General features: G+C 43.0%; 1 protein-coding gene across 1 annotated transcript; it reads left to right on the forward strand.

The window, feature by feature from the left end:
- Positions 1-9,919: 9,919 nt before the first annotated feature.
- On the forward strand, positions 9,920-20,598 carry LOC306982492 (trypsin; the record flags this gene model as incomplete). The annotated part of the gene is made up of 5 exons (XM_079582427.1): positions 9,920-9,938; positions 10,954-11,128; positions 12,410-12,551; positions 16,392-16,655; positions 20,446-20,598. The coding sequence occupies 5 exons, from the start codon at positions 9,920-9,922 to the stop codon at positions 20,596-20,598; spliced, it is 753 nt and encodes a 250-aa protein (XP_079438553.1).
- Positions 20,599-23,019: the final 2,421 nt, after the last annotated feature.

Genomic DNA, 23,019 nt, shown 5'->3' on the forward strand with positions numbered 1-23,019 from the left:
AAAGAACTCGTCAAAGCTAAGGCAAGAACATATCTCAGTGTGTAAAAACGGTGGCATACTCCTTTAAGCTTTTTTTTTTTAAGTATGTACGCAAACTATTGTCATGGTGATGGTAAGCTACATACTCACATCATTCACCCCGGCCTATTCCACACGTTTATAGTGGTGGGGGAAACCAGGCATGGGGAGAACATGTAACCTCCACACAGAAAGGCCCCGTACGACCCACGGATCAAGAGCCTGGATTCTTGAGCTATATAGAAGAAGCCCACACGATCATTTTGACTTCAGGTCCCGTCTCTGCATTTTCTTTATAGTACAGTGTCTTATATGTAACGTTATATGCATGTGAATTCACATCCCGCGCGGCAACTTTCAGTTCGACCCGGGTGGGGGCCTTTCGGTGCGGAGTTTGCACACTCTCCCCGCGTCTGCACAGGTTTCCTCAAGGTGCTCCGGTTTCCCCGACCAGTAACAACATGTATAACAGGGTCCCCTCTGGAGCTATACAGTTCTCCTGACCAAGACATTCAGAAACCCCAGCGGGCTTTCCTGGTGAAATGAAAAAACAAACGCATTCGCTGAAATATTATCTTGGCCGTGACTGTCCAGGCTGAACTCGGGCCTTGGTCCCTCGTCGCTAAAGTTTCCGCGGTGTGAAAGTACCGTAGATCTCTGCTGTTTTGTAAAGGTGTCCCGAGGGGGATTGAGGGGGAAGTTCAGAGCCTCTTGGGATAAGTGGCCGCCTTGCCATAAGTACCGAACCAATTAATCAGGCCAAACTCCTTGATGAGGTTTTGAAGCACCAGCGGAGGCCCCACCACAACATGAAAGATTAGCAGAAAAAAAAAACACGACTTTTCGGCGCATATCACCTCCACGTTCGGGTTTCACGTCTGTTCACCGGGACTTTGTCTCCGTAACGCAACAATAACGGCGGCACAAAGGCGTCCGAGAGAGAGGCGTAAGGAGAGAGAGGCTCGCTGCTCGGCTCATTGTCACCGCTCCTTTGCCTGTACTAGGTCAGCTGCTCTGCTTTCATTTTAGATATAGCCCTTACAAAAGGCGCGGGACAAAGCCGGAGCCGTGCCCGGTTTCAGTATAAAAAGTGGGCTTAGAGACCTTCCCAAAGATCGATGTCCCGGAATGAGAGGAGTGCGTGACAGCGAGCGCGCCTCAGTGAGTCAGCGCTGGGCCAGGGAACGCAATCCGAGCGAGGTAAGGCCGCCGTGGAGGAGGAGGACGGGTTTTAGCGAGATTCTGCCGCGCGCACGGGGGTCCGCAACGCCGCATTTTGTGATAATACTGAACTCTCTCAACGCGTTTTGTTCAAGACTCTCTCGGCACTTTTTGCAGCAACTTTTCTCGACACATTTTGCACTAACTTCTCTCAACACATTTAGTTCTAAACTCTCTCAACTTGTTTCGCTAATTTTGTTCTCAACTCTCTCCACGCATTTCATTCTTAACTCTGTCGACACATTTTGCAAATTTTGTACTAAACTCTCTCGACACATTTTGTTCTAAACTCTCTTGACACATTTTGCAGTAACTTCTCTCGGCACATTTTAAACTATATTCTTGACGTATTTCATTCTAAACTTCTCTCAACTCGTTTTGCTAATTTTGTTCTAAACTCTCTCGACACATATTAATCTAAACTCTCTCGACACATTTTGTTCTAAACTCTCTCGACACATTTTGTTCTAAACTCTCTCGACACATTTTGTTCTAAACTCTCTCGACACATTTTAATCTAAACTCACTCAATGCATTTTGTTCTAAACTCTCTTTACATATTTTGTTCTAAACTCTCTCAATGCATTTTGTTCTAAACTCTCTCGGCACATTTTAATCTAAACTCTCAATGTATTTTGTTCTAAACTCTCTCGGCACATTTTGTTCTAAACTCTCTCGGCACATTTTAATCTAAACTCTCTCAATGTATTTTGTTCTAAACTCTCTCGGCACATTTTGTTCTAAACTCTCTCGACACATTTTGTTCTAAACTCTCTCAATGTATTTTGTTCTAAACTCTCTCGACACATTTTAATCTTAACTCTCTCGACACATTTTAATCTTAACTCTCTCGACACATTTTAATCTAAACTCTCTCAATGCATTTTGTTGTAAACTCTCTTTACACATTTTGAAGATTCGGCAACTACACACTAGTGTTGTGTTGTGAGCATCTTAATAGTTACCACAGTAACAGGGCGCACCATCCGAGCGGCTGGTTGAGGTGAGGAAAAGGGTTGAAGCATGTCATCCCTTCTTAGGTGCTTATAAATGATTAATTAATGATGAGGAAAGCTTTGTAAATGTTTTACGTGTATACAAATGCTTCGTGGTCAAGTATTGCAAAACAAACAATATTCCAAAACAAAGACAGAAAATACATTTTGCTGCTTCTTAAAACTTTCTACTAAATGTTCACAGATTGAGTTCAATGTGGTCATGAGTGGATATTTGGTGACTAAGAGGGAAATGCTTCTGTAGATGGGGAAAGCATCATTGTTTTGGTGTTTTTATTGTTTTTTTAATATAATGATTTGACAAATCAAAGTTGTGGAGCTACCTTAGAAGGAAAGGAGAGGGACAGGGAGACTGTTGTTCGAAAAACAAAACAGAAAAATAGGATTTTAATAGATTTAATTTGTCTATAAATACCATTTGGCGATAGCAATGCAGCTATACAAGCTTTTTCTTCAAATCTGAATTATTAATGGGACTTTTTAAATGTGGATTTGCCTGTCCAAAAGCTAAAAAGTAAGGTCTAAAACAAACAGTTGAAGGTGTTTTCAATCGATTGTGTTTTGGCAGTGCAAAAGAAATAGCATAAGGCAATAGTATTAAAATACCAGAACGTGTTTTTCAAAGATAAGAGTCCATAAAAAAGCATATGGCAATTGAAGTTCCACCTCAGAATGGACTGTTAATAGTTTTAAATCCATTTTCCATCAGCAGAGAAAGTCTAAAAAAAAATCCTCAAACGATCCTGGAGCATCCTAGAGGCCACTGTGATGGAAAGTAAAAGTGCTCACCATAAAAAGTATTATTATGCAACTGACATTTTTCTCAGATTTTCTAAATAATCAACTCAAATGAGAGTCAGCATCATTTTCAATCCTTTAACTGTTAAAGGATCATTTGAATGTGATTGGAAAAAACCTTCCAATGATAAAAGTATTTTGTTCAAAAAAAATATAATATAATAAACAACTCAAAATCTGCTGTTTGATTGGGCAGCGTTTCAATACATTTCATAGGTTGTAAAGAGCTGATGATTGTCATTTGTTGAATTTGTCGCATTAGGAGGTCATATTTACTGAAATCAAAAGCTACTTCGATCAAAAACATCTTAACAAGTCAAGTTACAAACAATGGCAGCTTCAAAATGTATAAATCCATTCAAGCTTTTTGGAGAGTTTCTGCTTGGATTTCTTTGCAGGATGTCAGACATGTAGTGATGGGCGAGCGAAGCCTTGTAACACTTTGAGGCTTTCCTGCAAAAAAGTATTGCAAGTCTGTGAGCCGTTTCATTCTGTTTGAACACTGACCTCTTGTGGACAAACTTTATTATTGTGACTTCTCATAAACAGGACTGAAGCACCAGCACAATCATGTGGAAGAGAAGTTTCAAACAGACATGTGGCGGGTTTATTATTTCAAATCACTCATAGGCCGACAAATAAGAGTCATTTTCTTTTTGCTCTGCTGCTAAAGGCAGGACATCACTGTGAGATCTTTTTACTTCATTCAGTCAGAGCTCATTTTGGCACTACTTCCTGTAGATGGTGCTCCTTACGCTTCCTAGATGTTCATAGATGTTTTGCTTGTTGAGGCTCCAAAGGTTCTCAATGGGTTGAGGTCAGGGGAGGAGGGGGTCCACATCATGAGTTTCTCTCCTTTTATGCCACTGATGCAGAGGTATTCTTTACAGCAGGACATGGTGCGTTGTCATGCATGATGATGATCTTGTTAGGGAAAGCACGGAGCATAGAAGCAGCATAGAAGACAATGGTCAGTCAGAAACTCCACGTATTTTTCAGAGGTCATTTTCACACCGTCAGGGAGCCTAAAGGGGTCGACCAGCTCTCTCCACATGATTCCAGGCCAAAACATGACTCTGCCCCCTCCTTCCTGACGTCACAGCCTTGTTGGGACATTGTGGTCATTCATCAACTATCCACTACTCCATTGATCTGACCATCCAGGGCTACAGGGCACTCATCAATGAACAAGGCTGTTTGAAAATGAGTCCTCATGTATTTCTGAGCCACTGCAGCTGTTTCTGTTCTTGAAAATGTAATTAACAGTTTAGGGGAGGCCGGATAGAAGGTTTATGCACAACTGCAGCCTCTGGAGGGTCCTACAACTTGATGTTCGGGAGACTCCAGAGGCACCAGAAGCTTCAAATACCTCTTCTCTTACTCTGATGTATTTGTCTGGCAGAAACCGTCCTCATTGCCTTTATCTGCACAAACCTGTGTGTGCTCAGCCACAAATCTCTTACGATGATTACACTAAATCTTTGGTGAAATATCGAAGGTTTTCAGACCAAGGCATTCAACTATTTCGCGCTTTTCATCAGCAGAGAGATCCTTTTTCTTTCCCATATTGCTTGAAAATGGTGGTCTGCTTAGTAATGTGGAACCTCCTTTTTCAGTAGTTTTTCCCTTAACTGGGCTTAAACTGACAAAAATCATCCCAGTTTAATTGAAAAAAAATATTTTCACATAATGGCTCAGTATCACAACACAAATCTAACCTCAATACGCCAAGCCTGAATGAAGAATTGCTATTCTTTACAACAAAAGGGACAAACTGTCTTTTGGGATTTCATATGAGTGCATGGGCCACAACAGTGGCTAGGTTTACATAGTCAGAAATATCAGATAACTGGAGTAATCAGTAGGGCCGGACCGATATATCGGCAGCTCCGATATAGGGTATTTTCAACATCGTTTTAAAATGAGCCACAAGTTCCTCAGCCTCAGGGGAGCAGAGAAACATCGCAGTGAAAATCGGTCATAAGTTTGTGTACCTATTTTATATATATTGTTGAAGACTTTGCGTATAATTTAAGAATCATAAGAGACCAAGACTTTAATGTTTTGTAACCTAATGTTTTTTGTCTTTCAAACAAGCTCCCTCTGAAGTACCTACTACAAATTCATATACAGCGCCTTCTGTCACAGCTTCATACACAGGATTACACGAGACATTTAAAAACAATATGGCCATAAATATCAGCAGTGCATATCAGCATCAGCCTTAGAAAAACCCGCATTGATCAACCTCTAATAGAGATATTTCTAGATACTTTTTATGATTGAATACATTACTATGATATGAGGAAAAAAAAACATCAAATTGAATTATTAGAATATCAGTCAATATATCGGCTATCGGCCATGCCAAACCCTTCATATCGGTATCGGACCCCAAAAGTCCCTATAGGTCAGGCCCATAGATAATAATTAGAAATAGATGACTATCTATTCAGCCCCATTCATAGTAATGGTCCCAAGTCGCCTGTGAAACTTACATGACTGCCTAATATCAATTCAATTCATCTTTTTTTATTGAGCATCTGAGTTCCACAAGTTCTACATAGCACAGTAATCAAAAGTAATCAAAGCCAAAGAAAGATGCATGCGCAGGTCCATAAGTAAATAAATAAATAACGTGGATGTGATGCTCAAAAGGAGTAGGCAGAAGCTTTAGCTTGTTAGCACCTTTTGTACATTTGAGCAGTAAATACATTAATTTACTATAATCAAGAAGATAAATGACCCTGTGGGCCCTTGTCGGCAATGATGGCGCAGTTGGTAGAGCGGGTCGTCCCGTCCCGCAAAAGCACACTGTCATTGTGTCCTTGGGCAGGACACTTCACCCACCTTGCCTCCAGTGTCTGCGTACATTGGTGTATGAATGGGTGACTGGTTCCTTAGTGTAAAATGCTTTGGGCCTGATAAAGGTTGAAAAGCGCTATACAGTGGAAACCATATGTTTACATAGACCTTACAAAAAGACACATTTGCATTTTTTTCTCACTGTCATAAATAATAGAATAAACTTTTATTTTCTTTAGCTCAATTCAAATTTGACAAATTATTTCTATTTGTCAAATGCCAGAAGAAAGGGAGAGAATTTTCTAGAAATGTTTTTGTTACTTTTTTTTTCGTTACTTACACTAAGATTACTATACCTTTGAACAATTTGGGAAAGCCCAGATGACGATGTCATGACCTTGGAGGCACAAGTTTGGTTCATCCTTGGGTGCAATTTCAAGACACTTGAAGGTTCAGGTTCATTGGTTCAAACAATGATGTAAATGTCCAGTCATCATACAGATCAGAAAGAAGGCGGTTTCTGTGTCCCAGAGATGAACGTGCTGTGTCTGAAATGTGAACATCAACCCAAGAACAAAAGCAAAAGACCTGGTGAAGATGCTGAACCTGGTCTGAAGAGTTTGTCATTATCCAGAGTGAAACAAGTCCTGTACCGACATGGGCTGAGAGGGGACTCTGCCAGGAAGAAGCTCTTACTCCAAAAGACAAATCAAAAAGACAGTTTGGAGTTTGCAAATAAAAAAAGGATCAAGACTTACATTTTTGGAGACATATCCTTTGGCCTGATGGAAAAAAAAAAATGTTTGGCCACAATGAACATTGTCACGTTTGGAGGAAACACCATCCCAACTGTGAAATACACGGGGGCAGCATCATGCTGTGGGGTTGTTTTGCTGCGGGAGGGACTGGTTCACTTCACAAAATAGATGACATCATGAAGAAAGAACTCTAGTGGAAATATCGAAGCAACATCTCAAGACATCAGCCAGGAAGTTAAAGCTTGGGCGCAGATGGGTCTTCCAGATGGACAATTCTCAAAGCAAACGGCCAAACTGGTTACAAAGTGGCTTAAGGAAAACAAAGTCAATGTTTTGAAGTGGTCATCACAAAGTCCTGATCTCAATCCAGTTGAAAATGTAAAGGCAGAGCTGAAAAGGCATAGGCACGCAAGGTGGCTACAAATGTGGCCCAGTTACACCAGTTCTGTTTGGAGGAATGGACCAAAACTCCTGCCACCTGTTGTGAGAAGCTTGTGGAAGGATATTCAAAACGTTTGAATCAAGTTATACAGTTTAAAGGCAATGCTACCAAATATAATGAAATGTATGTAAACTTTTTGTTTTGTAAAATGTAACAAAAACATTTCAAAAAAAATTCTATCTGTCATTTTTCTGGAATTTAGCAAAATAGAAATAAATTAAATCTCTACTTGACCCCCCCAAAAAAAATATTTCTGGTTTCATGTCAGACAGTGAGAAAATAATGCAAATGTATCTGTTTATAAAGTGTATGTCAACATATGTTTTCCGCTGTAAGTTGAGTCCTTTTGGTCCATGTCTCGCCTGCCTTTATCCTTATCCTTTGCCAGTAACAGTAACAAAACATAAATAGAATATTCTGCAGTTATTTCCATTTTCAAGGACATTCATCCACAGCTAGAGTTGAGCTCCCAGTTTGTTCCAGAGCCTGACACCACACACAGGCACACACATACTGTTCCTCATGGTACTAACAGCTGGTACTTTAAGTGGACCACATCCCCTCAAATTGTAACAGCTAGCCTTTTTATCAACAGTTTTTGAATATTTGCTGGTCCCGGTCCATGGTTAGCTTTATACACTAATTGTGCAGTATGAAAATCGATTAAATCCATGAGTTACTTTGTAAAAACAATATATTTGTGTGTTCAAGGTATCCAACCTTATGAATAGTTCTGATTGCTCATTTTTGTAGTATCACAAGGGGGTGAAGTCATTTTTTGTAATCATTACCACAGACCTCCTACGCAGCCTGTTCCTTAAAAGGGCAGCAGGTGGACGGAGCCTCCACAGAGCTCCAGAGATTGACTGACAGGCACTGGAGCCAGTCAATGCACTGAAAATTCTTCCACTATTTCGGGTGGATGTAAAACAGCATGGTTAAAAATATTCACTACCCCAGTGTGGTCACATGGGTCATAGTGATTTTTAGAGTGAAAAATCTGTTTGCAGCCAGGGTTTTAAACCGTTCTTGGGGTCTGAAGTCCCATAAGAATCCTGTTTACCAAGTGTCTTTTGGAGTCACCCTTGGCCACCAGGGGGGGGTATTACAGCAATGTCAGCGCCATGAAGACCTCGCCTATTGGTCGGCCCCTAGTAATCAGATAGCCCAATAATCAGACGATCCAAAAACTTCGGGTTCACAACTGGTATGGCGTTGGAACCCACCAATAGGATGACAGACCATGACTCAAATATTCAGTTCAAATCAAACAACTTGATTTATCCCAAAGGACCATTTTGTTCTTTGGTCATAAAAAACGATAAAAATGAGACACATACAACCACATTCAATACATACGTCATAAACTGTAAGTGCATCAGGGCACAAGTGAGCCAGTGACGATGAGGAAAAAGAAAAACAAGACCTGTTGAACAGCGGTTTCTTTTCTGTTGGGGGGGACATATCGTCTCCCGGAGGGCATCAGAGTAAAGCGCGACCGCAAAACAGAAAATCGATTGAGTGTTATGGAGGACTTCACTTGTATTTACTAAGTGTAATGCAGAATACTTTTGTTTCCCCACACATCCTTCGTCATTAACAATTACAGAAGTCATTATAACAGACTCCGGGGTGTTTCTCTCCGGCTACTGTATTGATGAGAGGGACGAATGTTTGGCTGGGAAGCCGCAAATGAACTGCCCTTCGAGGAGAAATAAAGTCTTCTGAATCTGAATCTGAATCTAAACGTTGAGAAATGCTTTCTGGGAAAGGCTTGTGATCCACTGAAAAGGGTTCCACAACCCACATTTTGGGTCCAGACCCACCAGTTGAGAATCATGTGTTTTACTTTTCATATCCATCCATCCATCCATCCATCCTGGATGGATGGATGGATGGATGGATGATGTGTACCTGTCTGGTCTTTGTGCGTATCCAATACTGAATCGATACCAGAGAGAGCTCTGTGTGTGTTTGTGTATATGGCTGCTTGAGTGTGTGTGCTGCAGTGTGCAAGGAGTGTCTGCGTGTGTGTCATTTGTTATTTTCAAGAAAATGTTTCATATACTTCTCAAAATAACATCTGCCCAGCACAAAGGAAAACTAAAGGATTACTCACATTTTCATGAATGAAATTCTCTGAGGGAATATAGACCCTGTTTCTTCATCAGAAAAACATTGGTTAAAGTGAATTTCAATCATCCAGGATATTTAATACAAGAGTCCAAATAAACCAGTGCAACTGGACCTTTGTTGAAATAAGATGATGAAGTTGAAGCAGTGGTGGTCAAAGAACTTTAAAGTGTAAGAAATTAGTAAAAGTTGAAAGGAAATACTTTAAAAGTAAGCCCAATTCCGTTTCAAAACATGTTGTGAATAATACATTTGTGGCTTAAATTACACAAAGATCGTGCCCAAGTTCAGCACAGACCTTCTTTCTTACGGTCCATTTAGACCAAGCACGGCTCCTGCAGCAGCTGCGGGTGACTTCAGTGTTTTGTCCATAGATGATTGATCTGCTGTTTGTGTGGCAGTATGCCTGCATTTGGGCACTGCCACTTATAGTTTTAATGGTGACTGGCTGTGTGTGCCGGCCATCACCTGATAAATGGCATTTCCTGTGTATTGCTTGGCCTCTGACTTCCTGCTCACTCGGTCTTCTGTGTTGGCGGTTGTTGCTCCTCGTTGCTCTCCATCTCCGGCATTATTAATATTTGGCCGCGATAACAAGTTCAAACAAGTAATAAAAGTCAGTGCTAACTAGTTCATGCAAATGTTTCGTCCAACGCCGCCTTGGGCCTGCGTTTTCCCCCGTAAATGGCCCTACTGTGACTCGGCCCTCACTGTCAAAGCCCTGAGCCATGCATCTGCCCCGCTCAGGTTGGTACCGGCGAAAGCACTGGCACGCCGTTGTTTGGACCCATGATGTTTAACACTGAGTCAATAACAGCATGAGGGGTGTAACAAAGGTCGACATATTTTAGTGACAAAAGTTTGTTCCTGTGAATTTGATCGTAATGTTCTGTTTATGTGTTTTTCTTTTCAGTAACAAATACGATGAAGGCCCCGAAATTCTGGCATCTCACCCTCCTTCTCCTTATAGTATATACTAATGGTGAGTAAATTATAACCCTATTATACTAATTATTACTAATAGCAATACAGATACTGGATCAGATATCCGACATGCCCATGAAGTATCGATTCCAAATATATTTGAACTGGACTATTTTTGCACTCACTGTCTCTTCAATATAACTTTCACCCACCTAATCTATATTATGGACATTCCTTAACTGTAGAGTTTCAGAATGAGTTGAGCAAACACACTCTTTTTTAAATCAAAGCATAAATACCACATGCAACTGTGGTGTGATCACAGGGATTTTAGTTAGACAATAAATAATCTACAGGCCATTTTTGAGGAAGTGGCTTGTATCAGTTGGTGTTGGGTGTCTGTAGAAGCTCTAACCCAAACAATCAGAATTGAAACTAATATATGCATATAAAAAGTCTATGCATAGAGTTTGGGAAATTCCAGTTACCATGGAGATCCGCCATCTTTGCAGCTGTTAGCATACATTTCCATTGACTAACATTACCTAAAAACAGTATGAAAAGTGGTGAAAATAGCCGTGGAACAGCTCCGTTAGCTGCTGAGTTACTGCTTAAACACATCTGACAAACTGCAGTGTCCAAGTGTTTTACTGTGAACAATAACTGCAGTATTTTTTAAAACTAACAAACAACAGTAACTTTTAAAATCTCCATTAGTTTACAATTGCTGCTAATCCCATAATGCTTAGCGATATGACGTCACATTCCCGAACTCTATAGTTTGGAAGAACCCCATTACTCCTGCTAATCCTTTGTTCTGTTGCTCATTTGTGCTCAGTTTCATCAGCGTCGGTGGATGAGATTGATGAAGACGGGCGGATCATCGGTGGGCAGGTCGTTGTTCCGAACAGTATAGTTTACCAGGCCTCGCTTCAATTCTTTGGGCAGCACTTCTGTGGCGGCACGCTTGTTCATGAGCAATGGGTGCTCTCTGCCGCCCACTGCTGGAGACCGTGAGTCACTCTACATTCAAATTGTAAGCAAAGGATTTTGCAGACAGGTGCTCTTCCAGGACAATCATAAATATCATGATTTAAATACCATGGGTTAAAAGATCGACCCCGGGAACTGCCACATCCCAAAGGGATGACGTGGGCCCACCCTCCTGTGGAGCCACCATCCGCAGAGGACCCGTAGGGGTCGGGTGTAGAGAGGACTGGGTAGTGGTTGAAGGCAGAGGCCTCGACGACCTGGGGCCTTTCCGAAACCGCTCCCTCCTCCCTCACCCTACCCCCTAACACTCAATTTGCGCGTGCCCGTGGAGTGGAGTTCTGTCCGAAATGGACCCCTCAGTGAGGGGGAGTGGGAGAAAAGCTCTTTCTCAGCGAGTCTGCATCGACACCACACTTAGCAGGTGTGTGTTACACCGGAGAACAGTCCCACGAGCAACACACCAAACAACTTCAGTTCCGCGTTTGGAGATATGGAGTCCGAATGGAACTCACCATAGATACAGACGGCATCTCTTCATAGAAGGGGGCGTGGCTTCGCCGAGGGGGAAAATAGAATCTTTTGGGCAACACAATTGTTCACTCTTTTTAGCTATTTTCTGGCGAAATATAAATGCATCCATCACAGGGTGGCTGGGCACACTTTTCGAGGTGGGGTGAGGAGCTCAGTTACCCGGGAGTAGCTCGGAGTAGAGTTGCTGCTTCTTTGTTGAAAGTAGCAAGCTGAGGTGGCCCGGGCATCTGTTTTGGCTACCTTCTGGTCGGGAGGTGTTCCAGGCATGTCCTATTGGGACAAGGCCTCGTGGAAGACCCACGCTGGAGGGACTATGTCTCTGCGCTGGCTTGGTATCGTCTTGGGGTCCCCTCAGAACAGCTGGAGGAAGTGTGCATGGATCGGGAAGCCTGGGTATCTCTGCGCAGACTGCTGCCTCCGACCCGGCCCCAGATTAAAGGGAAGAAAATGGATGTATGGATTACAAGATAGGCAAAATAGTCTTATAAGTGTCCCTGATGAAGACCGCACTGCTAGACACGATTTAAGTCAATCAGTGTGCCTCAGAAAAGGACATGACTTTTTATTAATGAATGCTAATCCTCGGACGGTTTTAACTTGTAATGGTGCCTCCCATCTTTATTCTAAAAACCCACTGCCAACTTGCTCAAAAACCCCAATTCTTGGATGAGACACCAAACTGACGACATAACTTTTCCCTGCACTATGGAGAGCTCTTATGACTGAGAGCTTGTACAAACATGTCTGACCTGTGTTGTTGTGCGTTGCAGGCCGATACTGATCAGTGTGGCTATGGGAAAACATAACCTCAAGAAGACTGAATCCATGCAGCAGATCTTCAGTGTGCGTCGAATCATAAGGCACTTCAACTACTATTCAGGGACGTTTGACAGTGACATCATGATGATACAGGTAATACTACTGCAACTACTGCCACTACTGCTACGGGTCTGGGGCGGGAACCTCCACGTGTGACACGATTTGACACATGGCTCACGATAACCTCACGATATGCCGATACTCTGTGCTTATCAATATATAGAACATTCTGATCAGCATTTGTTTTCATGAGCTTTGTTACTCTTTTTCCTCAGTAGATTAGTAGCATACAATACTTGACTATGTAAAGGCGTTTTCACACATGTTGGAGTGCCTTATGGGTCCACCCAAGATCGCCCTAGTTTTAACTGTATTTTCTTCTAAATTAGTTCAGTCCGTGTTCACATGCACTCGCACCAGATGTCGCACCAACAGCCACGTAACAACGATCAGCTGTTCAACAAACTCTCTATGGTCACTCCTCTCCCTCGTAGTTAAATATAATGAGGCTGATAGGCGAAGCGAGGAGAAATGACCTGCATTGGCTCATGGGGAGGAAAGCTTTTCTGTGCAGCCGGAAGGGAAATGGGCAGAAGAGAGATGTACCTTAATGATATAAAGTTGATCCATTTTGCCTCGTCAGAGCAGTAATTCAGACGTCCTCATGCAGTGTTTATTCATTGTTCCTTCGCATAAAAAAGAGGCATGAATGCGAGAGTAGTTCAGCCCAAGGTCGGCTTCCGTGAATCGTTACATCCATACACTGACCCAAAAGTGCCACTCTCCGGTGGAGAACCCCTTTAGGTCTACTTAACTAGAGCCTGTGTGAAACGCCCTTCCTCACTGGTGTAAGAGGCAACTCTTCATTTTCTTTTCAATACGCAACAAACCACAGCTACACTAAAAGAAATAACTCACAGCAAGCTATTGAGAGTCTCAAGACACCAACAGCAAGTCCCAGGTCAAGTTAAGTCTTCTGGAGCATTGATCAATTAGGCGTAAGTCTCAAGTCCCGAAAATTGCGTCTCAAGTCATTAGACTGGAGTCTCCCACCTCTGGTTCTCACTGATCAGGACGTGTATCGTTTAAAAGAGACTGCTCCTTAAAGTTAGAGGTCAAGTGGCCAATGAATAGGTATTCCCTATTCATCCTGACCATGCTCAAAAGAACTGGGGCCACTGAGCAGGTGGAGGTGGTGACTGCCCAAGATGTCTTCTAGAAGGAGGGTTCTGGTCATCAACAATCCAGTCTCTTCTGCTCTGTGACACAAATTACGGTGCATGGACCCTCCTGCCTCTCTCTTGTCCACAGTGCAGACGATCTTGGTGGATTTCTTCCGGGATGGACTGCACTGGGTCCCGCAGGTGGTGCTGTTTCTTCCCGGGGAGCAAGGAGGACAAGGACTGATACTACTGGCCAGTCGGGCGGCCGCCTTCAGGCTGCAGTTCTTCCAGCGGCTGGTGGCAGGTCCAGAAGAGCTGATGTGGAGACTGTTGGTGTTTTCCGCATTGGAGCGAGCTGGGGGCATGGGACTGTTTCTCTTCTTTACTGATCACAGACTGGATGCCCTGCCACCCTTCTACCGCAGTCTGCTGACAGTGTGGAGCGAAGAGAAGAAGCAGAAGGAGCCTTCCATCGCACTGCACTGGCTGCTGAGAACGTCCTTGCTGTCCAGCCACCTGGACTGTCCTGCCCACACTAGAGCATTTGATGGAGAGGGCAGGACCTCAGTTGAACAACGCCCCAGCTTCGGCTGCTCACCTGGGCCGGAAGCCGGTGCGGAAAGTGGAGCGGTCTCCTGGCCCACTGGAGACAGAGACTCACAGGACCTGACTGGACTATGCTGAGGAGGTTCAGTTCCAGCGAGATGTCCCCTGACTCTGCAGATCCCTTCCCAGTCATCCCTAGCCCTAACCTGGAAAGCTCCTCAGGCCCCCTGTTGTCCAGCCCTGTCTCCACCTCACTGGACTGTTCCCTTTGGAAAATCTTACACAGACTGATGGTGCAGGCCCTGAACCTCTAGTGATGTGTCAGTCGCGAACGATCCGGCTCTTTTGAAGGAGTCTTTACAGTGAACGATATGAAAGGGTTCGCGGAGGTGAGGTGTGTCCGTTCGGGTTCGGAGGGTGTTTCCAGTGGTAGAGCGAAGAGGAAGGGGTACCAGAGCAGGAGGAGAGAGGTTCAGGAGCAGAGTCAGTTCAGGGAGTTCAGCTTCCCGATGGCCCTGTGTACGAAGCTGTTCCTCAGTCGACTGGAGCTGACCCGTAGATTGCGCAGTCTCCTCTCTGAAGGCGTGACCTTGAAGAGACTGTGTGATGGGTGCGAAGGGTCCCAGGCGATTTTGTGGGTGAGACGGGTGGAGTACATCTCCTTAATAGAGGGGAGAGGGGCACCGCAGATCTTCTCCAATCAATCAGAGCTGGACAGCTTTGTTTTCAACCTTTTTTTATTTTATTGTAAACTTTTTGTAAATAGCTCGAGGTGTGAATGTGAAAATGTAAAATATTTTTTCTGACGGACTAAATAATGGTCTGGTTAAAAAAAAAAAAAAAAAAAAGATCTCTGTGCTATCTCTTTTCTCTCTCGGGCCGTTTCTCAATCTGTGTACTTGTGTGGACTTGTGCGCTCGTGGACTTTTGTGCAGCGTCATCACGAGCCCTGTTCCAATTCAAAGTCCAATGCATCAGAGGCAGGGGCGTAGCACCAAATTCTGGGCCCTGGGTACAAACTATCTTGTTTGACTATCAATGTTTGACTTGAAATTGCATCTGACTTGGCTTCAGTTACAGAAATTGAAAAACTTTAATCCTGTAGTGACATAGATATTTAGATTCGGGTGGCATATTCTACTTTCATTGGGCCAATTAAAATGGCTAGTTTTAGGTAGAGCATAATGATTATTAGCAGATCACATTAAACAGGAGGACTGCACCAGGGACATGGGATATTTGTGCTGAGAAAACTTTAAAATAGGCATTAAAATGCTATTTTACAATAAATGATGATACTGTATGATGTCTCTGTGGCCCACAGGCCTGAACATAAAACTCAAGGGCTTCAGCCTGATTTAGTCTCTCACCATATTTGAAGCCTGTACCTTTAAGTGTATTGTCAGTAAATTGTTGTTCTATGAAGTTACGTTGGAATAGGCTAAATGGCACGAGCTCCACCTTTCACTAGAACGACGTTAGCTCGTCTCCAAAGCTGCGCATTTATAATGTGTGTCTTCAAATGTGCGCGGCTAATTAGCATAATTAATTTGGCGAAAATGGCGTGCGCGACCTGTGGCTTTTGTCACAATATTGGCCTGTTGGCTCAATTATAATAATTATGAGGAAAGACAAACTTTAGAGGTTAAAACGAGGAGAGAAGGAGCTCAGTCTCTGACTCTGCACCATCCTCGTCTCAGAGCAGGCAGAGGCAGGACTCGCCTCACCTCATGTTTAACTGTCATTTATGACAGAAAGTTTCCTCTAAGGTCCGCTAGAACAGGCTAGTGTTAAATAAAAGCACATTAGAGCGAGGCCAGACTAATATCTGTCTTTCCTCATAGCTCTGTGTCATTACATTACAGAATCCACCTCATCAAGTTTTTAAAGGGGTGTCAGGGCCCTGAGATATCATCCTATCATTATTGTTTGTGCAAAATTCTGTGTAGCAACCATTGTATTTCAGCCCGGTTGTTCAGTTATCAATTATGAGGAAACTTAGAAAGTACACTACATAACGCTTTTTGCAGCATTTTTGAGGGCCCCTACCCTGCTCTGGGCCCTGGGTACTCAGTCCCCTTTACCCCTCCAGTCCGACGCCCCTGATCAGAGGAGACTTGTGCGTTCTCCGCCAGCTATATTCCCCACAGTCAGTTTGACTTTGAGCACGTGGATCATTCTCTGTCTCTTTCCTCTCAGTAAAACCTCTTGTCCCTCCTCTCAGTTGCACACGCCGGCGATCATGACCTCTGCCGTGGGACTGGCTCCTCTGCCGGCGATGATGATGATGGGCCAGACCTCTCTCACATTGCCCTCCAAGTGCCGTGTGTCCGGGTGGGGCGTCACCACACTCTGGTCCTACAACCTGTCTCCCAATCTGCGCTCCGTTTCTGTGGATCTCTTTCCAAGCTGCCGGTACTTCTACTACAGAGTAACGGAGAACATGATCTGTGCGGGCTCATGGCGGGGCGGCAAGGACTCCTGTCAGGTGAGCAGGGGCAGGGCACTTACATTTATCTTGTTAGTCTGGCGTTATATCCCTTTAATTTGAGCATAACATAATAAAACACCTGACACTGATTAGTTAGCTCCAAAGCAGCAAATGTATAGGTAAGAAAAGCTGAAAGAGTATATTTATAATGCATGATTCAGGCTTAGGGTTTTTTCACACTGGGACAGGTGTCTCATGTCAACGGAAACGTTTTAATTACTCGTGCATGTGGTTTATGAAAGCGATTCGTCGATTATGAGAAATACGTGTCGACATTTTTTTTTATTATCGACATTATCGATAATGCCGACTAAGCGTTGCAGCCCTAACTGACTGGTACATTTTGCGCCTAGTCTTAAAGAGGGGGTATTATGCTTTTTTCAATCACATAGCACCAGTCTATATCACACTACAATGATGACCAAACCTTCTGTTGGTCTGTAAATGCAGTAAATTAGAATAACTGCCTTGTATAAAATGTCTCTCTCAAAATCTCAAAATGGCTGTAGTGAATGTCTTGAAATAGGCCTCTGTCTCTTTAAGAACCTCTGACCCTTTCAGACACGCCCCCTCCACACGCTGTCTGTGGCATCAGTGGGGAGGGGGTTCTGCTGAGGAGCAGTGGTTGGTTACTCGGCTGGTGACGAAAGCTCGGAGGCGTCTCCAGGAGGTGGGGGCGTTCCTAGGAGGACTCGGGCAAACCTATCCCTAAAATGGCCGCCATCAGAGTTTTTACAGATTACTCAAAAATACGTGAATGTGCCAAGGCAACACTTCAGGCATGTTTTTAATGAGGGAATGACATAATAACATGATGTAAAGCTTGAAAAAGTCGATTTTGCATAATACCCCCCCTTTAGGGACTGTGTCTGCTTCATTAACGTGAGCTGGGAGTTTATTCCATAAAACCGGAGCTTGGTAGCTAAAGGCTCTGCCTCCTACAGTGATTTTGAAGACTCGAGGAATCAATATATGGAATGATAGCGTCTTGGAGATAGATCAGAGCCAAACCCTTTGTGGCTGTCAATGTGAGAAGCAGGATTTAAAATTTGATTCTAAACTCAACAGGAGGCCAGTGGAGAGACTTTAGCACAGTTGTAATGTGTTATCTTCTATTATTTGGTAGCATTGCCTTTAAACTAGGGATGGTCTATATATCAGCGCCGCCAATATTCGGCCGATATTTGTCTTTTTTTCCCCATATCGGTATCAGTCCGATTTTGAAAAATATCGGCTGATTTTTTTTTCTTCTTTTAATTAAGGAGATCACTGTTCATGAGTGAACAGTGATCTCCTGCATCTCTCTAAACAAAGACAAAGCATGGAAAGAGCGGGAAACATATAAAACCACTTAGAAATTCCTGTACAGCTCAAACCAGCAGTTGTACATCAGACAAGCAGTGTGTGTTCGCTTTGGGGACGGTAAAATCCCCCATGCTTCTCCTGTGCGTCCAAAATCGGGCTTAAAAATCAATTTCCGCGATTGGAGTCTAGTCACGTCTTTCTGCTGCCCACATTACACGATTATAACACATATTAACTCTTTCAAATGTGTAAGCCCTTATAGGACCCGCTGTTATGGACCGGGCATTTGGATGCAGGGTAACACAAGGGGGCGCCATCCCAACCTTCTCATTGTAAATGTGAATTTACTTTCGCCAGAGTAAGACTTTAGGTCAGGCACCGTGAGTGACAGTAATGTGACGCTAAATTCTCACAGAGCAACAGGTGAAGAAGGAAGTCATGGAGCTTCTGCTTTAGACAGAACATTATACATGCATGTGAAATTTAAAACTTAAGTATGTGGTAAGTTAATTAAAAACATTTTTTAATCACACAATTGATGCTTATAAAGGTTGAAAAAATATCTACATAAACATTATCTGGTGAAGATTCATGTTTGTCCCGGTTCCACTGAGTCGTGATGGGTCAAGTGGACCATGATCGATGTGGACAGGACAGTGGTAGATGTACTTTTACTTTGAAGAAAATATTTAATATAAGGGGCGGCACTTACAGCTAGAAGGTCCCGGGTTCGATTCCCACCTGGACGGGGCCTTTCTGTGTGGAGTTTGCATGTTCTCCCCGTGTCTGCGTAGGTTTCCTCCGGGTACTCCGGTTCCCCCCACCACTAAAAACATGTGAGTCCCCTGAAAAAGAGATTCTTCATCTCAGTGGGACTATCGTGGTTAAATAAAGATCAATAAATAAATACAATTTACTATAGTAACTGTGTTGAAGAAATGAACCTCATGAACTTCTTCTGTAACATCTGTCCACATCAGTCCTGCTGCACCACGACTCAGAGGAACTGGGACAAACATGACTCTACAGCAGTTTTTTTGTAATAAATAATAAATAATTAACATTCTTATACAAAAACAGGATTTTCATACTTGTTTCAAAGGAATGCTTGAATTTCAATCTTTCATTGTTACATCCAGCAGCAGTGTAATGTTCCAACGCAGAATCTCCACGACTTCCTTCTTCACTTCTCGGCCTGTGACTGTAGAGCAGTGAGGCCTCAGCCTTTTAACAGGAAATAAAGGCTACCTATTTGGCGTCATGTTACTGTCACTCACGGCGTCTGACCTACAAAATAATAAACCCACAGCTTAACGGGTCAACCCCCCACATACTAAGGGACGTCTTCAAATAGCCACGACTCGGGACGACTCGGCGTAGTGTGTGCTAAGCTTTACTTGATCAGACTAGCAGCATTCTGTGTGTTCGCTTTGGGGACGGTAAAATCCCCCATGCCTCTCCTGTGCGTCCAAAATCGGGCTTAAAAATGTTAATCTTTCATTGTTACATCCAGTAGAAGTGTAACGTTCCAACGCAGAATCTCCACGACTTCCTTCTTCACTTCTCGGCCTGTGACTGTAGAGCAGTGAGGCCTCAGCCTTTTAACAGGAAACAAAGGCTCACTATTTGGCGTCATGTTACTGTCACTCACGGCGTCTGACCTACAAAATAATAAACCCACAGCTTAAGGGGAGACACTACAGGCAAAACTAAATTTTTTCAGTTTTCAGGTTTTTTGGCCAAATTGGTCTCTGAACATACAAGCTTTCACCCGGAAACAGAAAATATACCTAATCTTCACAATAACATGTTTAAATATTGCGCTGATTCAATGTTCCCCCATAGACTTATATGGGAGAATGCAATTTCAAGGGCCTTTTTCTCAAAACACATTTTTCTGTCATTGTGGCGACACTATGTCCACGTCAGTCGGACCTAAAGACTTCACATTTTCCAGCCTTGGACTGAACAATATTTGGAAGATTTTTTCAGAGGGATTTTTTATTATCTAATCCCTAAGCCCCATTTATTGAGTTTTGAATGTCAAAAAATAAGGCGAACAGCTTATTTTAAAACTAAACAAGAAATCCAAAATCCCCTCTGAAAAAGTCTTGGCAACTCATTCATCAATAAAATTAAACCATAAATTTGAATGTAGCTCTATCCATTATTCAGATTTCGTCGCCGAAAATATGGGAAATTTGGGGCATTTTTAGGCATAAAACACCTTGTTCTTATATGAAAAGATAAAATGACAGAAAACTTGCAATGCATTTTTTTCTCACATCTATGCCAGTGATCTACAGCAAAAGTTTCAAATTGATATCTGTAAATGTACATTTTTTCCCTATTCGCCTGCAGTGTCTCGCCTTAATGGGTTAACCCCCCACATACTAAGGGACGTCTTCAAATAGCCACGACTCGGGACGACTCGGCGTAGTGTGTGCTCAGCTTTACTGTGAAATCTTCTGTCCTGTTCCAGGGCGACTCCGGCGGGCCGCTCATCTGTAATGGGAAGCTGCAGGGCATCGTGTCGTGGGGCATCGGCTGTGCGCACGCCTATTACCCCGGAGTCTACACCCGCGTGGAGAACTTCGTTGACTGGATCAACTGGGTGTTAGTGAACCGCATTTAGAGCCGGGACTAAACCGAGGACTCCTCCACAAATACACAAAAAAAAAGCCATCGGGAGATATTTTACACCGAAATATATTTTTTATGAAGGAACTGTCTATAATAACCTGGGAGATTGTTGTTTATGTTTCCTCATGTCAAATTATATTTGTACTTAGTATGGGCTCCGAGCTCAAAATATTATATTTTAAAGTTTTTACAATTTCCCCCCAAAGGTTTATGTATCAAAAATAAAGATTCATATTTATTCAAGTTGTGTACTGTACTTCATAACCATGCTACTACAGCTGGTACTACCACTACTACTACTGCTAATGCTACCGCTATCACTACTACTACCAACACCACCACCACTACTACTACTGCTACTGCAACTACTACTACTATTGCTATCACTACTACTACTACCACCACTAACACCACTACTACTACTACTACCGCTATCACTACTACTACTACCACCGCCACTACTACTACTACCGTTATCACTACTACTACTACTACTACCACCACTACTACTACCGTTATCACTACTACTACTACTACCACCACTACTACTACTACCGCTATCACTACTACTACTACTACCGCTATCACTACTACTACTACTACCACCACCACCTACCACCACTACTACTACCACTACTACTACTACTACTGCTATTACTACTACCACTACCGCTATCACTACTACTACTACTACTGCTATCACTACTACTACCACCACCACTACTACTACTACTACTACTACTACTACTACTGCTACTGCTACTATTGCTATCACTACTACTACCACTACTACTACTACTACTACTATCACTACTACTACCACTACTACCACTACTACTGCTATTACTACTACTACTACTACCACCACCACCACCACTACTACTACTACTACTACTACTACTACTACTGCTACTGCTACTATTGCTATCACTACTACTACCACTACTACTACTACTACTACTATCACTACTACTACCACTACTACCACTACTACTGCTATTACTACTACTACTACTACCACCACCACCACCACTGCTACTACTACTACTACTACTACTACAACTACCACCATCACAACTACTACTGCTACTACTACTACTACTACTACTACTACTACTACTACTACTACTACTACTACTATTACTACTACTACTGCTGCTGCTGCTGCTATTACTACGACTACTTCTACTACTACCACCACCACCACCACCACCACCACTACTACTACTACTACTACTACTGCTACTGCTATTACTACTACCACCATCACAACTACTACTGCTACTACTACTACTACTACTACTACTACTGCTATTACTACTACCGCTATCACTACTACTACTACCACAACCACCACCACTACTACTACTACTACTACTACTACTACTACTACTACTACTACTACTACTACTACTACTACTACTACTACTGCTGCTGCTATTACTACTACCGCTATCACTACTACTACTACTACCACTACCACCATCACAACTACTACTACTACTGCTACTACTACTACTACTACTACTTCTACTACTACTACTACTACCACTACCACCATCACAACTACTACTGCTACTGCTACTGCTACTGCTACTACTACTACTACTACTACTACTACTACTGCTACTACCACTACCACCATCACAACTACTACTGCTACTGCTACCACCATCACAACTACTACTACTACTACTGCTACTACTGCTACTACTACTACTGGTACTACTGCTACTACTACAACTACTACTACCACTACCTCAAAGTTTGCTTTGAGGCACGTTGAGACCACAGCCTGCTGCAGAGATGTGTGTCAGAACGCACCATGGTGGAGTATTGCAGAGATAAAACTTCCTTAACTTTGAGAATTGTATAAAACTTTGTAATTCAAAATGAATGTACAAATGTTTGCACAACCAAGCCCCTGATGTTCTGAGAGGGCTCATAGTCCCACTTCGATCTTTGGGCTAAAGTTAGAAAAAAGACCTTTGGGCAGTTGGCCTTTACTAAGCTGTGGTGTTCCACACTTTTGCTGCGTGGAACTGAAACACAGCCTCACCTTGTTTGGTGGTGACTCTGGGAACCACCAGGAGACCCCTCCCTGAGGATCTCAGGGCCCGAGGTGGTTCATACGGCTGTAACATGTCAGCTACTGTATATACTTTGGTGCCTGACCATGAAGATTTCAAATTCTATTCTCTGAGCGACAGGAAAATCAGTGCAGGAGGACTGCACTAATATGGTCGTATTTCCTGGTTCTGGACAGGACCATGGACCGTGAACAGGCCAAAGATCAATCGGAGATAATTTGGACGTTTATAAATTATTTATTAGCCTATTTCTCTGTGTCCCTGTAGAAAATGCGACACAGCCACTAAACTAACAAACTAAAGTCTAGAACACATGGGTCAAG

The sequence above is a fragment of the Gobius niger genome, assembly GCF_951799975.1.
Source record: "Gobius niger genome assembly, chromosome: 24".
NCBI classification, from domain to species: domain Eukaryota; kingdom Metazoa; phylum Chordata; class Actinopteri; order Gobiiformes; family Gobiidae; genus Gobius; species Gobius niger.